Source organism: Onychostruthus taczanowskii, unplaced genomic scaffold, assembly GCF_017590055.1.
Source record: "Onychostruthus taczanowskii isolate IOZ18803 unplaced genomic scaffold, ASM1759005v1 scaffold125, whole genome shotgun sequence".
In the NCBI taxonomy this organism is placed as follows: Eukaryota; Metazoa; Chordata; class Aves; order Passeriformes; family Passeridae; genus Onychostruthus; species Onychostruthus taczanowskii.
The window spans coordinates 874,504-892,197 of NW_024498407.1; the positions used below are offsets into that span (position 1 = coordinate 874,504).

At 37.7% G+C, this 17,694-nt stretch overlaps 1 protein-coding gene across 2 annotated transcripts in view; it reads left to right on the plus strand.

Moving 5' to 3' along the window:
* The window catches only part of CNTN1 (contactin 1), a 74,888-nt gene extending 60,454 nt beyond the window's left edge, over positions 1 to 14,434 (plus strand). The window contains exons 21-22 of one of the 2 annotated variants that reach the window (XM_041396052.1): positions 296 to 452; positions 11,865 to 12,284. In XM_041396052.1, the coding sequence (XP_041251986.1) occupies positions 296 to 452; positions 11,865 to 11,944 (237 nt within the window). In that variant the 3' untranslated portion in view covers positions 11,945 to 12,284. Of the gene's footprint in view, positions 1 to 295; positions 453 to 11,864 lie in introns of both variants that reach the window. The other variant, XM_041396051.1, reaches the window with a different exon arrangement.
* Positions 14,435 to 17,694: the final 3,260 nt, after the last annotated feature.

Sequence of the window (17,694 nt, forward strand, 5' to 3'; positions counted from 1 at the left end):
TTTGAGTGTAAGTGCTAAAATTATTTTTCAAAAGATGGCATAATTTTGTAACAGAAAATGAGAAGACATCCTGTCTAAATTCACCTTGTGTAAATATGGAAAAAAGTTGCATTAGCCACTAAGTTTATATATATATATATATGTGTGTGTGTGTGTGTGTATGTGTGTATGTCTATATATAGTTTTTCATATAAATAAAAACCCAATACTTTTTCATTGACACACTGTACATACAGAAATGTATCTTCATGGAAATGTAGCATTTCAATAACTGTATTTACCATGACTTTCCTAGGTACTTTATAGGCCAGATGGACAGCATGAAGGCAAGTTGTTTTCCACTGGAAAGCACACAATAGAGGTCCCAGTCCCCAGCGATGGTGAATATGTTGTTGAGGTGCGAGCACACAGTGAAGGAGGAGATGGAGAAGTAGCCCAAATAAAAATTTCAGGTGAGCAAATAACTTCCCTTTTTCTTTGCCACACTCCTTGGAAACTTTGGACTGAGTGTTTTCCTTTTGCATGATATTGAGAGATGGGAACATCCAAAATTAGAAAGGTATCCCTTCAGGAGTGACTGCACTGAGAATAAGAGTATATCTTAAAACATTTTTGAGGACTCATAGGACACACACAGGACACTTCTGTAGCAGTCCAGCTCAATCCTGGAAGCACTGCCAATCTTCCAAATACCAGAGTGCTTTACTGGTGCCCCTGGTTAGGCTGCCACTTCTAGCAGTGTTCCACAAGCATAACTACACGGTGCAGACCTCAGGATCTAAGTGCCAGCTTGCAATAACCCCATAGCCCTAGCACCTTTTGCCTCTATCTCATTCCTCTGACAGCTGCCACTAAAAGGAAAATAATAGAAAAAAGGAGTGGTCCACAGTGATGCACAGACTGCTTACTGGGGAAGTTCCACTTCTCAGTGAAAAGAGGATCTGTGGCACAAAAATTATAAATAAGCAGTGAGAAGCTTCAAATGTTCTAAATCAGAGTAGTCTGGATGATTGGTAAAGAAGACAAGGAACCGTGGCTTAGGACAATTCAAACTGGGCTCAATGTTGACTATAAATACAAGTTCAGACATGGTGTGCACATCTCCTTCCTCTTAGTTTTTTATCTGAAGCAGTTCCTGGGCATTATTTGGTATGAAAGAGAACAAAAGAGTAGACATCAAGGAATTGGATAGTGTCTTTGCAACGTTATAATTCCATCGCTTACATTGTATTCTTTTATTTTTAATTTAAAAAATTAACTCGGAGAATAGAAAAGATTAAATGTCAACAATATCCTTGTCACAGAAGCAATGCAATCATTATTGTGGCTTTTTGAAAATAACAATGCTTATGTTGGATTTGTACTGTGAGGGAAGCTGCCCGTGCCTAAAGGAGTGGACCTCCCATTTGCAGGTTTTCAATAATATATATGGCTTATGTAATCTGGTGTGAGCTCATGAGTATCACCATTTTTTGTATTAAGTTTTTATTTGGTGTGTATTTTGTTCTAATGGACACCTGCACAGTTGACATTTTTTGCCTATGTTTTTATTCTGTGTTTTTCTGGCTTTGGCGTTTGAGCATTGTTTCTTTTTGTAGCTGTTGTTAGATTAAAGAGTCTTTTTGTGTCTAATACATTGTTTCCATTAAGAAATGTATCTATACTAGCCATGTGACTAATCAAATGTTTAAAACACTGTGTGCATTGAATCTCTCCTCAATTACAGTCATCAGGTCTTAAATAATTTCATCAACTCTTTTCTTCACATCTCCAGCCTCTGATACTTCCTTTAACACTGTAGGTAACTACACATGCACTGTGTTCGACTCAGCCGTCTGCAGAGATATTCTTGCCTCCCCACACTTAACTACTTCCAGCATTATTCATGAAAGGCTTTCATTAGCCATTTATTGCCTTTCATGGGGCTATGAAATTATGCTCATCTTGTTTGCCCAATACCATCTCTAAATCCTTCCTGGAATCCTTACTGTACAGGATACAGTATCTCATAATTTGCAGAGTACACCACAGTGTCATGTCTCTTTTTAACTTTATGTTTTATTTTGCCTGTGGCTATGGTAAAGCACAGATGGTTTGAATGGTTCAAGTCCCTGTGCAGTCTGAATTTTTTATATTAATCTATTGTTGTTTCTATTTGCCATTTTGGTTCCATAGGTGCTTACTTCTGCTGCTTTTGATATAAATATATGAATTGCATTCAGTCTACAGCTGTTCAGTGTGGAATCACAGTAGAAATTCAGTGCCTATTCTTCAATATTTGTGGTTTGAAATCTGCTGATGACTGAATTCTTAATCCATTTAGCAACATGTTAATTGTGTGTACCATGTTCTATGAGACTATTTTGGGATAATAAGTCAACCGCTTAAAAAAATCTGAAAAATATTGTTGTATTATCATACAGTGGAGCAATCACTTTTAACATATTTTATAAGCTGCAAAAATGTTTAGGCAGCTGCTGTCTTCAGGACATGTCCTGAGTGTCCTTGTATCAAACACATATTAAAATGTGCCATTGGTGTGGTGCAAAGGGCCTTTAGGTCACAGCTGGCAGATTAATTCCCAGACCAAAAGCGTTGTGTCAGTGCAATGTCAAGCCCAAGCTGATCAGTCTTGCCAAGACTATGACCTGTCCCAAGTATGCCTGTACAGAATTAGCACCACTGGGAGGGTTAGCACCCTGCTAATGCTAGGTGCTGATTTGCAGAGTTTTGCATTGAACTGTCTTCCCCACTGCAGACAAGTTCTCATCCATAAATTCTACCATACACCATCTAGACAGACAGGGACTATGCCTCTGGTGACCTAGACAGAGACAGCATTCCCTGGACTCAATTTAGGAAAATTTGAAAAAGAGAAAAAGGCAAGGTAATCTCTTTGGAACACAATATACAGCCAATCAGGAAAGAATTTCAGGTTATTTCTAGGCTGCTTTTCCAAAAAGCAGAACAAAGTATAGTTTTAATGCCTACACATGGCAAATTATGTCTGCTAATTTTTATTCTTAAGGAAATCTTCCAGTACTGCATTAGGGTTTAGAATAATTATCCCAAAAGAATGATAGAGTAGTTAAATTTTTTTTTTAATTACATCTTTTCTCAGAGAATTGCAAAGAAGAGAAGATGTAGTTTGATAGGAATGCATGTTTTGGTGCTTGACTGACCAAAATGGAAGTTACATATTTACACAGAGATGTAAACAATATCTAAAGCAAAACATAAAGCATCTTACCAAACTCAGAGAGGAGTATTGCCTTACATGACCTTTAGGCATCTGATTCCAGTGTTTGCAACCTACCTAATTTTGTGCAGAAGTGAATGGAGAGAATTAAGCAGCTAGGGCAGAGGTTCCAAATAGCCTATATGCTGACCAGGAATGGCAGAATCCTAAACAAGGATCCTACAACACCAGTGTGTCATCCAGGTGGGTGTTTCCCTGCTGTTCACTGAGTATCAAATCCAAAGTAATCTACATAATATGTCTGAGTTAGGTGTCTAAGCTCCCATTATAATCAGTTGTCATCTAGGGTGTAATTCAGAATGTTAAACAAAGCCTGTAGCATTTGAGATGCCCCAGTTTACCTGGGGCATCTCAAATGCTACGTCCAGGGACACAATTCTGACAGGCATGACATGAAATACAGGGGACCTGAGGGCTTTTGTATAGGCAGGTTATCTTTGTTTGGGACAAATTTGGAAGGGAACTCCCAAAGGGTTGATTCCTTAAAGGGCAAAATTCAGTGGTCCTTCCCTCCACCTGTTCAGGCGATAAACGTCCTTCAAGAAAAGTGGAAAAAACTGTTTATTTAACAAGCAAAGATTTATAAGCATAAAAAATGAATAATATTAAACAATAAAACCTTTTGCTGTTTTGAAGAGAGGGCAAATTCAGAAAGCCCTTCTGTAGTTCAGAGAGAGTGCTCTGTGGGTGTTTCTTGGCTGACTGGGTTTCTCTCAGTCCCTCTGGTGATGCAATGCAGCGTCCTGGGTCCCCAGTGGGCCACACGTGTGAGCTCACAGTATTTTTTCTGGGTTTTCAGTCCAGAGCAGGTTTGAACAGTTCCAGGAAAAGAAAAAGCAACAGTCTGGGGAACTTCTCTGCCTCAGCTGGCTAAAAACTAACTAAAAGCGAAGGAGAGCTCTCTCCTGCTCCCTGTCCGTGCTGCAGACAGTGTGCGCCGAGAGTGACCTGCAGCTCTTGTCTCTTTGTTTTTGAATACAGCCATGAAAAAATTCCACTGCTTTTCCTTCTTCCCCGCCTTCACTCTGGGATCTATTTTTAAAGGCATAAAGCTTCTTTCTGGGCTAAACAGATGAATGGGAATGTAATTTAGCATCATAAAGTCATCCCAGGACACAGGTGGAGGCCAGACAGGACACCAGCACACATCTTTTATCCTATATTTCAGGTTCAGGAGCACTAACTGGCTCTGAGATCCTAACATAGGAATTAAAATTATAATATGTTTTAACTAACATAATTACATTTGAAAGTCAAATGGAAAAGAAACTAGAAGTAGATTTTATTTCTATCTCAATTCCTTGTTCAAGGGAAAAACCTCCTTTTAGTTTTCCTCATCCTCTTCCATCTCCCAGAAAACCTACTCAGCTGCAAAAGAGGGAGACAAATATCCTGCAGCCACTTTGCTCTCATGTAATGAGTCAGCTTCCAATAGGTTACACTATTATAGTTGAGAGTGATACAAACAAAATTAACCAAACAGTATCTAAAGCTATCTTGCATGCCTTTCTTGTTAGTGAACATCTTGAAATAAAAGTTCTTATCATAAAATAACTCTCAGTATATGTGCATTCCACATACAGCTATAATCAATGTAAAATACAGCCATGATCTTTTGTATTTTATTGGCCAGTGCCTGTTGTAGAGTAAGGAGCTTGGGGATATTTTTTAAGCCCATTATAGTAAATTAACGAGCTACACAATTCATTCTTGAGTTACCACAACCAGATGAAGTTTGGAATGACATGTTTAACCACTGGAGTCTTTTTCAAGAGTTAATAATAGGCTTATCTGTTTCCTTTGAAATATAGTAAAGGCTGAGAATTTTTTTTGTCTCTTGCATAATTTTTGGACTGCTTTGTCATATTACTAATATTAGTGTAATTAAAACAATCTTGCAATTAGTAGGAACTAAAACCATATGGTGCTTGGTTCTTTTTTCACTTCACTTGTGTAACTGCACTGGCCTCAGTGCAGTTGCTTTATGCCAAAGTAAGGAAAAATAGGATCAAGGTCTCAAGTTTTAAAATTTCTTCCAGTGTGGGGAAGAAGGGAAGGTTACTCTTCTTATTTGGAAAAATATTGGGGAAGAATGGGAAATACCATACACCTTCAGCTTCACATGTGAAATCAGGTTAATGTCTCAGTTTTAACAGTGGCATGGACAAAGAATAATTTATGTATTGTATATGCTTTTAGCAAGAGAACAAAATTACAGTTTCTCTGTGTTCAGTGCACACACACATATATATATATACACATATGAATTCCATTTGCCAGAGGCATGTTTTAGGATCCTGAAATAGTATTTACTTTGAAGTACAACTCTTTCAAAGGAAAATCCATAAATTTTGCCTGTACTAATTTACACAATCCTTTTAATTATTTATCCTTTAATTTTTTCAATTACTATTTGAAAGGGGACAAATGTTTGTTGCACACATTAGTATCAAGAAGTCAGGTGATCATTCACTTCTCATGTGGTATAATCACAATCTTTTGGTTGTGATTTGAAAATGCCCATCTGTTGCAAAGATTGTTGTAGTAATTAGAGGAGGAGAACACAGGTAAAAATTATAATACTGAAGAAAACAGACTCTACCTAGCTGGGGCATGACAGCCCTTTGTTCCTCGCCTTGGAACTTCTTATGCATCTGGTATAAGAATATAGCAAAATCTTCTACTGAACTAAAAGTACATTTCTGAAAGAGCTCTTCTCTAAAACAAGAGTAACTTTCAAAAACAACATTTGCTGTTTCTCATGACTGAAAAATTAATACTCAGAATGCCCTATAACCTGGTACATACATATGCTTAAATCAACATATTTCTCTGGTGTTTTTCTTGATTTTTCTTCATCATCACATTTCATTTCATCACAATTCCAGTTTACTGGTATTGCCTCCTTCCGTGCCTTAGTTTGATTGAATAAGGTGACAATTCCATGCATTGCAACATACTCAGTGATAGAACATATGTTGTCTTGATAAGCCATATTCTCATTAATTTCAATTTTTTCTCTTTTTCTTCTATTCAGACTCAAAGGTTGACCAGATAGTGGAAATATTTTCATATCTAGTCATGTTTTCTTAGTCTGCATTCTGCATTATCCTGATAATCTCTGTTTCCTTTCTTCCTTTCTGCAGTGGCTTTAATGCCCAATTTAAGATTTTTTTCTGCCTTGCTGAAGAGCAAGGTCAAATTGAAGCTGATCTGTCCTATTGGACTAATTTATCTTCTTTGCTGCTTCTCAGTCCATTATTTTCATTGTCTGCATATTTTTCCTGTTGCTCTCCAGGCCTGGGTGCTGCTTGTTCCCACTGATTGCTCCTTGTGGTGCTGCAGTACTCAGAGAGCAGAGGGAGGGAGGCTGTGCCACCATTTTGCACCTGAAGAGTTTCTGCTGTTTACCCATTGCACCCTGTGGCTTTTTAAATGTGGACTATTTGCAAGTCAAAAAGAGTGACACAGCTGGTATATAGTTGGGCTGAATTTATTTGTAAGAAAAATTCACAAATCCCTGTTTTCTTGAACAAGGAGGAGTAGAAAGCCCTAGACATGCCAGCTGGCCAAAGAAGATCCTCTGCCTAGATCACAGAAAAATCTTCTCAGGCTATTTATTATTTGTTGGTGCACAACTTTAAGAGTATATTTTATCAAAAAATATTGCCAGTGGTCTTTTACTTTACTCTCCATGCAAAAGAATCTGTAATGAATATTAGTATATGTGAGGGGGAAGAGGTATTTGAGAAATAACCTATGGCAGCTAAGTAATAACCAAATGACTGAAAATTTTCTGATTTTTCTTGGAGTCCAGGTCATCTTTTCATGTTGGCAGCCTGGGTCTGTGGCAGGGCTAGAGTCAATGAAAAAGAAGCTCCAGCTGCTGACAATGCCAAGGTGCTATTGCCAGAACAAAACAAAATGTTTCCTTGACAGAATTTTCAAGTAGAAGAGGACGGACTAACATCATGGGGTGGAAAAATCACCCAGACCATCAGCAACAATTCAAATATGTTTTTCTTAGGATAGTTGAAGCTGTTCCCCCGTTGCACAGCAAACCTTAGCACAGTCCAAGGCATGAGCAGATGGACAGACAGCTTTGTTTCCATGCCATACATCTACTCTGCTGCAAAACCAGTAAATCACAGAGCTGTGAATCACTCCATAGTGCCTTTCTTGAAAGGTTTATGGCACAGGCAAGAGGAAAATTTCCTCGTGCACAAACAAAGGTTTCCTAGACAAGAGAAAGTTGGATGCTTGATTTAGTAATGATGCCAGTGATGCAAGATAAGTATATTATAATTAGTTCCGTTATTTTCCATTCTCCATTAGTAGGGATAACAGAATTTAAATTATGTCAGCTGAAGCTGCTTATTTCTTTTACAGTAGTCTTTCAGGGAGACAGTATTTCCAGCTCTGAAAAGAGCAATTTCTTTTCAATATCCAGTTGAAAGAACAACAAACCCACCTCTTTCTTTTATGCAGTTGAAAGAAATTATATTTCCTCCCATTTCTGTTTTTCTGTTCTACCTGAGTAAATATGAAAACACTGAGAAAACAAATACAAATGAAGCCTAATAGTTGATAAAGAAATTAATGACTGGAACAGGCAAAAATCCCTTCATTTTTTTCAGATGGCCTATTTTTTCACACAGAAATGGACAAACTTATACTCAAGAAAAAACAGAATACGAGAAGGCTTTGCAATTAACCTTTTTGTAGTAAAAAGGAGCGCTAAAAACTGCATAGCCCTAATGGAATATAGGTCCCTGGATCCTGGACCTAAAGGAGAGTATTATTTACAGGAAAATGAGTAGAAGTTTCTTTCAGATAAAAAGAAATCTGTTTTGCAAAACAGTCACAAAGACAGACTGTCGTGAATGAGTTTTTAGGATGTTTGAAGAATCACCAGCAGTGGTATCACCAAAAGCAGATTTGATGTAGAAATGAAAGTATGACAAAGTTGGTTGGTAAGGTTCACTCTTCTACTTACTAGATGAATAAACACACAGAGAAAAATCAAAATAAAACCTAAAAATCAATCAGTCTAAAACTAAAATCAATCTAAAATTATCTATATGGAGGCAGGGAATGGAAAAAGGTATGGATGGGGAAGGGTAAAGATAAAAAAGAATAATGGAGACTCTCCGGTTGTGTCAGTAAGTTTCAAGGGGACCCCCTTTACCAAACTTAGCCTTCAGCTTGACCAGTGGTTTAGGCCTAGAGGTTTTAGCAGTATTTAAACTTAACAGCACTTAATCAATAGCCTAACTTGAACAATTTAAGAAAAGGTTCTGCAGAATTTACTGTATGCACATCAGTAACTCTCTCATAGGCCTACTTATGAATCCAACATACTTGCGAATCTGAGAGCAGCATTCACAGTGCATTTGCTGTGGCATATTCACACAGACCTAAAGGAGTGTGTGAATAATTCCCATTGAGTTCAGTGAAGAGCTCGTGTTGAATGCATTTGCATCTTCTCCACAGGCAAAGGGTTGAGCCTCAAGGAGTGGGATTATCAGCCCGGGCTGTGTCCTTGGCATTCATCAGCAGTCCCCTGAGCACGGCAAACTTGAGAGTTTGCGGGCTCTGAGATGCCCCACTCAGAGGGAGGTCACAGCTTCCTGTGATCCGGGAGAGATCTCAAAAGTCCTTTTTTTTCACAATGAAAAGACACTGATGTTGAGAAAAGGGCCAAAAATATCATATATAAAGGCAAGTAGCATTTAAAGAAAATAATGATGTAACAAATTGTCACAAAGGCTTAAGAAATACATCAAAGTCAGAACTGTTTTAATTTTAATTCCTGTTTCTTTTAGGCATTGATTTTATTTCCTTTGAGTACATTTGGAAGACTGTTGCGTACTGTTCAAGATGTCAGTAAAATTTAGGATCTCCTTTCAGAAATGTGAAAGTTTCATCCTGGATGTTATGTGATTGAGGTGACAACAGAGAACTTAAAATAATAATAGAAAGCTGTGGATTAGTGGGACTTTACAAGGAGTTCCTGTGATACATGCAGGTCTTGCTGAAGGAAAAGCCATCCAGCAGTTTTTCTTTTCATTTTCTCAGACAGATGAACAACCGCTTGTGTGAGAAAGGCTTCTGAGTACAGGAGACAGAAAAAAAGTTAAGTTAGCTTCATGCATCCCATTTGATGTTAAACTACATTCTGGCTACATGTTTTTCTAGATAGTTTAGACCTAAACTTAAAAATATCAGCTGAAGGAATTCTGTACCAAACAGTAGGAAAACCTGTGCAAGATTTCACTATTTTTGCTTGGGACTGTTGGGGGAAGAAAAACAAGAACAACAACAAAAAAACCAAATCAAACCAAAAAAAAAAAAAAAAGAAAAAAAAAAAGAAAAAGAAAAAAAAACACAAAAAAAAATCTACCTAAAACCAAACCAACCAAACAAACAAAAAGACCAAAAAAAACCCCAAAACAAACAAATAAACCCACCCACAAAACAAACAAACAAACAAAAAAAACCCCAGCCAAATTTAAGGGCATGTGTTCTGTTTATTTAAAAGAAATGAGGACTCTTCATAGTAAATTCACACATGATGCATTAGAGTGGTAGTTGGGTTGTGTGATGCTGATTTGGTTTTGACAATGATTTTGATGGCTTTAGTTTGCAATTGCTTGCACACTGCATCCATAAAATGCTGGTTGAGAGGAGAGATCACACATTATAACACTCTGGAGAGAAAGAATCTTTAAGGCACTACATATATCCAGCTCATACCTGGCCAGACTTCAGAGGGAGCTTAGTAATCCTTTTCTTTTCATTTACATCCACATGATTATTTGTACACATCCATTAGTCTTTATCTGGCGTTTCTCTAGCTTTTAAAGGTTGCTAAAACTTACAGATCACAATTGCATTACTGCACAGGATTTTAATTCTTTTAATTCTTGTAGTCTGTTCTTAGGCAAAACTTTTCTTAACTTTCATTCATGATCCATAGGAGTGTACTGGATGTCATGCAATGGCAAATAGTGTTTCCAGTAAAGTATGGATCCTTACATGTAGGTCAGTAATCTAAAAAGAAAGTAAAAGATGATCTGCTTAATGTGCATTTATCCTGCGAATGTTCTGTTAATGTGTTGTCCAAGGATAGGACTTGCTTTATCTAAGAAAGCTGGTAAATATATCTCTGCAACAGTGCCTAAACCTTGGAAGGAACCACTATAATGAGATGAATTGCTAACTATTCTGGAGCCAGTAAGCACATCTCAGAGTAAGATTTGTTATTCCTTTTTCTCTGTAGAACAGCAACATGCAAACAGATGTTTCCTCATACTTGCACGTCATTCAGCTTTACTCAGCAAACTTTTTGTCTTGTTTTTTCTCCATTAGAAGCATTAAAAATATTTATTTGTGTATTTCCAAATGCATTGTCCTGGTCTGACAAAAGCAGAATACATTTTCTGTGGATATTCTTAAACACAAAACCTTTTTTCCTCTATGGCTTAATTCATTAAGAACCTCTACTTTGATATTTAAGAATAAAAACAAAATATTAATGTGCCTCATAAATCACTAAAAAATAAGATTAATATACCCCTGTACTTTCACAGTTTGTCATGCTGTGCTTGTTTTTAGGCCTGCTGAATTTCTGCTGCTCAGTTTGTGCATCACCTTGTCAGTATGGTTTTTCTTCATTTAACAGTTCCTGGAGAGCTGTCCAGCGGGCCTGTTCCAGCAGCGCCTCAGGACCATCAGCACTAGCTGCAAGCACTTCAGTGCTAAGTGTTCAACAGCAATCCTGCACTGCCCATCTACCATCCTGATATAGACAAGCCCTCTCTGGGATGAAAGAATATCCAGTTCTCAGGCTCTTTTGGCCCATCTCCAAGACTGACAGCCAGGCACAGTTTGGCTGGGTTATTTTCTCATATAGATGCTTCCTAACAGGGAGGTGGACCATCACAACACAAACCTCTGAACAATAGCAATTCTTATTTCTGTTTGCCAGAGCGAGTCATGTAAAGTTTGTAAGCCATAGATTAATATTTTATGTCTTAAAATATTTGTTTAAGAAATATCCTTGTGACTTTAACAGACATAAATGCCACACTGCTAGAAGTCGGCCATCTGGACTTTGTAGTCTGGCAGGTAAACAAACGGACCAGGCTCTTTGACATCTCTCAGATTATTGCTGTTCATATGAGCATTAACATTTCCAAAGGTGTCTCTTTGCTTTGTCACATTTCAAAGACTCCATTAATTTTGTTTTCACATGCTTAAATATTTATTTTGACCTTTTGCCTCCTGGTATAATAACCTCCTGGCTTGTCAGACTGGCCAAATCAAAATACACTGATGTGTCCTGAATGGCCTTGTTTCTTGTATAAACATGCTGCATAAACATGCAGCTCTTGCAGAACAAAAGAGTGAGTCCTCCACCCTACTGCAGCAAGTCTCTTCGTCCATTTCAGATTATTCATACAGGTAGGGGCTGTGCTGAGATATGCCAGCTGGTTTCCAGCCTCCATACTCCGTGGACTTCAGGATCGTTCCCCCACTGCAAAGTAGTGCTGAGTAAGACTGAGTGAGACCAATACTGTGTTGTTTTCTGTTCGACGCACAGGTGCCGCTGTTGGAGTACCAACTCTGCTCCTGGTCCTAGTGGTGCCTGCCCTGGGTGTCCTTGCCTGCTCGGGATTCTGAATGTAGCTGGATTCACCTTGTCCTCCACACAACACAAAGGACTCCCTTTGATGATGAGGACCACGATTCTTTTTGATTCCTGTGTCACCATCCTAAGCCAAATAAATTACACTTTAAAAAGTATTACCCTACCGATTTCCTATGAACTTTAAGAGGACTGAGGCATCCAGGAACTCCTTCATGAAGTAAATCAACTTTTGAATGGCTAAGAATTTTTAACTTGTTCCAATATGCCTTATAAAACACTTATGCTGATCTGTGACAGTTGCATGATTCGGTCCAATGGGGCAAGTTACAGTGTTAAAACCCAATAACATAGGCTGTACAGTGAAAGTAAAATCACCATACGTAGGTGCTTTAACTTGAATAACAAATTGTGAAATATAATAGAGATTGAAATGTTGATTGTATGTGATAAATGTAAGAGTACTACGTCTGTCTGTACTATCCTATATGTTTTGTGTACTGCATATTTTTGAATAGCCCCGTCATCATTTATTGGGATTACTGGTTTTTAGAGAGACAGTCAAAGCAAAAACATTTAATTATTTAGAGCTATATTTCTTGAGATTATTGGATAGAATTTGAAGGAATTGAAATAAAAGTCAGTAATAAGGATTTTTTTGTTTTAAATATGTTCAGAACACCTGAGACATGGATAACATGCTCAGCTTAAAGGAATTTACCTGTGCTTCACAGACCTGAGATTTATTATATTCTTTTCTTAAAAGAATTCTGTTGAAAAATTGTTATGGTAATTGTTGCTGGTTTTGGGAGTCAAATGTCAGCTTTCAGGGAAGCAGTGTAATGTATTGGTTTTGATTTAGTCTTATTCCTATTGTTATTATTATGGTAGCAATATAACACTTAGGAGTTTGGAAATGAAGTCCATGCTAAGAACAGCCAAGTGGACCATGAAATGGTAGGAAACGTATGTTATTTTTTAAAGTGAAAAGATTTAAAATATAAAAAAGGAAAAAGATATACAATAAATGGCAAAAGCAGAGTAGCACAGTAAAAAAATTATTATATTTACATTTTTATGCTGCAGACACCAGGTGTTACCTTCCTGTATTGAAGGCGTACATTTGGGGGAACTATATGCTTTTTCAAGAACCTGATATTATTCTAATGTTCATAGTGTTGTAAATAAGAGTTTTAAAGTTCTGAGACCATTTCTCTATTTGACAGAGTACTGGATGATCCAACTGTGTGTTAGTACGTGAAAGTCAGATCCCAACTGTTAGTCAAAGCTACATGTTTACTATGGCCTTTTCAAAATGGGAATCTATTAGAGATAGAGAATGTTTTTGTTCTGACTGTGTCTAGAGTGTTTCAGTGCTGGGTTTCTTTGTTGGTTTGTTTGGGGTTTATTAAGTTGTTGAAGAAATGCACATTCCTTTCATTTTCCATGGTATGCTGGGAACTAGTTTGAGTGTGAATGATGAAGAAACACAGTGATGTGGAATCAGCTGGCTCAAGTAATAGTGCAATGTCTGAGGCTTCAAGAATTATAAGCTTTGAATCATATTTTATTAGCACAACCTTGCTAGCTACTTAGAAATAGATTTTATCTTTTTAGAACTGATACTGTAGAGGTCCGTAATAATATTTACATGAAGCAAGGATAGGTCTATTAATAATTTACACCCCTTTCTTTTATTTGTATAATTTTGTACTATATATTTACATGTAAAAGTGTAGAGTCTTCATTAATAAATATCAATAATGTGGTTTTAGTTTAATTTTAACTATTTGTTACAAGATGAAAATTTTTTAAATAGGCAAAAGTGATACTCCCCTATAGAGGAATGTCAAAGTGTCAAACACTACTGAGTTTCATAAATTGTAAAATTATTTGAAAGAGAAATGATCTGTCTTCATACATAAGAGACTTATATGCTGTAAGCCTTCTGTACAAAAAAAAATGTGTTTTATTGTGCTTCGTTTGATTTTGTTCTTTTGCAGTATGACTCATTTTTATATAATATACAACCACAAGTACATCTTTTGCCAAATGCATGACTGCCTTTTACTTTTCTAATACATAGTGTAAGAAGCAAAACTGTTTCATTTTTGCATGGAAATCACCTGGGAAGGAAAGCCACTTCTCTTTTTTTAAATCAGCAACATGGATGAGGTAGGTATCACACACTGATCAAATAGTTGGAGATTTTTCTGTTTCACATAATTGTGTAAATTTGACTGGGACCTTCAGCTTCAAATTGTTGTCAAGAAGAACTAACTAATGTATCATCTGCTTTAAAATGCAAGGTTCTTAATTAAAGTTTATATAGATAGACATATTTGTTGTTTCCTTATATTTCAGGAAAATTGATATTGCTATTATTTGATACTGATGAACATTGAACTGGTTTTTTAGTTACTTTTTATCTTTTCTTTTCAAATGAGTAGAACAGGACTGTGCTTTGTCCTTTTTATTAATGAAAAGTAAATGACAATTAAATAAATGTATTAATGTTACTCAAAGTATTATAACTGTCTTTTGAATTGGAGCTTTCTAATTTCCTAACAGCAATGTGGTCATTTGTGATAGTAAAGGTGTGGATAGAATGAATTCCTGTGTATCCCTGCCCTGCATTCCTGTGACTATTGCTGGAGTTTAAGAGCTTTTCTGCATGATTTGCTTTGAGTATAGGTGATACAGATAGACTTTCCTAAAATCAGTGAGAGAGCATCCTGAGAGCTTTTCAGCACTTTTGGAAGCAAGAGATAACTAAGGAGAGTATTTTTTCAGGTAACATTTTTCTATTCCAGTAGATATATGTAATGATTTAACCCCAGCCAGTACCTATGCCCCAAACAGCTGTTCGCTCACTGTCTGATCATGAGTGGAGAGAAAATCAGAAGAGTAAAAGTGAGAAAGCTCATGGATTGAAATAAAGACAGTTTAATAGGAAAAGCAAAAGTCATGCACAGATGCAAAGCAAAACAAAGGATTCATTCACCACTTTCCATGGGCAGGCAGGTGTTCAGCCATCCCCAGGAAAACAGGGATACAGCATGGGTAATGGTGACTGGGAAGACAAATGCCATCACTCTGAATGCTCCCCACTCCCTTCATCTTCCCCCAGCTCTATATGCTGAGGGTGGTGGTGCATGGTCTGGGATATCCCTTTGGTCATTTTGGGGTCAGCTCTCCCTTCCCAACTCCTTCTGCACTCTTCTCCATTTCTTCCAGAGATGATCCACTTGTCTTTGTAACTTTTCTACCACCAATTCCTTTTGCTTTGCCATTTAGAAATTCTTCTTGTTTCCAAAAACAGAAGAAAGGAAAGAATCCACAAAAGTCCTCATGAATGGAAAAATAAAAAATGGTGTTCACATCTCAAAGAGATGTGGCACTGTCTTTTCTTTTCTTGCCAGATTAACACATTCGCCTTTTACCTCCATGCAAATTAACCAAGTCTAAAGAACATTATGAAAAGACACTTGAAAAGTACCTCCTTCACCTTAGTTGGCCTTAAGTCTGGTTTATTCTCTTGATGAATGAATGACACTGGAAGTTATGCCAATTTTTATTCTCCAAAACTCTTTAAAAGCTGATTATTTAGGTGGTAACTTCAACAGGCAACCCCTCATGAGCACTGATGATTGGGTTCTTCTGGTCTATATTTAAATAATCTAATCATGTCTTTAATAACTGATGCTTTTGGTCTTTTACTATGTTGTCACAGCTACCCACTGTCTGCTTCACAAAAAGGTATGACATAATTTCTTTCTCTCAAAGCACGCAGCAGACATGACAGTATGTAGTATCATCTGCTGGCAAAAAGACAAATCCAAACAAAGAATACAAAGATACTGAATGAGCATCATCCCCTCCTCATGGCTGTCATGGTGCAGCTATTTACTCATGTCACCTCTGTCCTTCAGTTATTTGATGCCTGCAGAAAGCAGCACATAGAGAAGTGTTTCCATTGCACTGAGATAGTCCAGCTTCAGCCAAATTTAGATCCTTTTTCGTGGCATGCAGGTCCAAGTGGGCACATGCCATAGGGGTGAATGGCAGGAGCGGTCATTGTCTGACTTTGGCCTGGTCTTAAATCCTTCAGGAAATACCCAGATAGTGTGGCCCCAGGGCAGTGGAGAGCACACAGGCAAGAGCTGTTGTCCTTAGAGCACAAAGCTTTTGTCCAGCCTTGGAAACAGTGCCCTGGCTGTGATAAGCCAATAATATTCATAAAGGCATATATTGTTTTCTTTGCCCACAAGGTTTTTAGATATAGATCCTGAGAAATAAGCATCTGTCAGATCTCTGTGACAGGACTGAAGCAGTTAATTACAGATCCTTATTTAACAGTACTCTGATAGAATAATGCATATCAGACTCCCTGTGGATCTACCTGCAGCTCAAAGAGCTGCTGAAAATCAGCCAGTTCTCCACTGTTCTCCTCCTGTGCCAGAGCAACAGAGCACCCAAGTACCACTGCAGGTCTCTGATGTGTGTGCCGAAGCCAATATGATGCCTCCTCTGGCATCAAATCACAAGACTTTTCAGACACCTTCAGTACCTGATCTATCCCTAGTAAAAAGCTTGTGATGGAATGATACAAAAGGGTCTACAGAGGCTGAGTGTATTTATATATGTGAGCCTTGTGCAAGTAGGTTAAAGCATGCACTGGGATTGTAACATAATCTGACAAAAATTAATACCTCAAGGAAAAAAAAGCCCAAAACAATAGAGATGAGCTCTGCAGTTTTTTGTGCAAGCTTTTATACAGACAGGTTAAACTTTGTGCTCCAAGAGCCAAGGAAGTGCACACAGAATAACTCCACTGGGTTCTGCTCAGCAAAGGTTTCTGTCATCAGCCTACAGCACGGACTTGTGTGATGCTGCAGAGGTGATGACTTAGGCAGCAGTAAGGAGAAGAGAGTAAAACAGTTCTATGTAAGTAAGGAAGGAATCAATAATTCAAACACTCAAGACTGAGCCAAACATGCTAATACAAATGACCTAGAAAATAGCATTAATTTTCACTGTAAGTAACTATGTGTTGGGGTACAACAAAAGAACCTGCTCCTTTGGGGGTTGTTGATTCCTAGAGGTAGGAAAACAGGATTTTTTAAATATAGAAACAGCATAATCACTGGCTTGGTCTTTTTCTAATCAGTACTGAGCAAGATAGAAGCCTTCACTCTGTCAGGAACACAGGGCACAGGGGGCATGAACTTAGTTAATACAGTTTATTTCCCTACTTGGCATCTTCCAGGATGTCCTTGCTGCAATTTGATAACCTAGTGGCTTCTGGCCAGTGCTCTCCCAGCACTCAGTCTTTCAGCAAAGTTAAACAAAAATGGACATTTCCATAAACAAAATTCTTTTCCTTTCCTTTCCTTTCCTTTCCTTTCCTTTCCTTTCCTTTCCTTTCCTCTCCTCTCCTCTCCTCTCCTCTCCTCTCCTCTCCTCGTGGGAACACCTCAGTGGCTGGCTACCTCTTAGGGCTATAAAGGAAACTGAGGGAGACTGTGTGCCCCAGGAAAGGCTGCTAGCATATGTGTTTTGGTTTGGTTTTTTTTTTTTTTTTTTTGCTTCAGGATCTTGAAATGCTGGAAAATTTAGATCATCAGTGAAATACTTGAACCTTATTATACCAAAAGTAAAATCCTGTGGGATGTCTGCTCAAGAGAAAATGAGTTTGTACCATCCTAGCACAGAGAAACCTCGAGGCAACAGGAAGGAAGGAAGGAAGGAAGGAAGGAAGGAAGGAAGGAAGGAAGTTAGGACT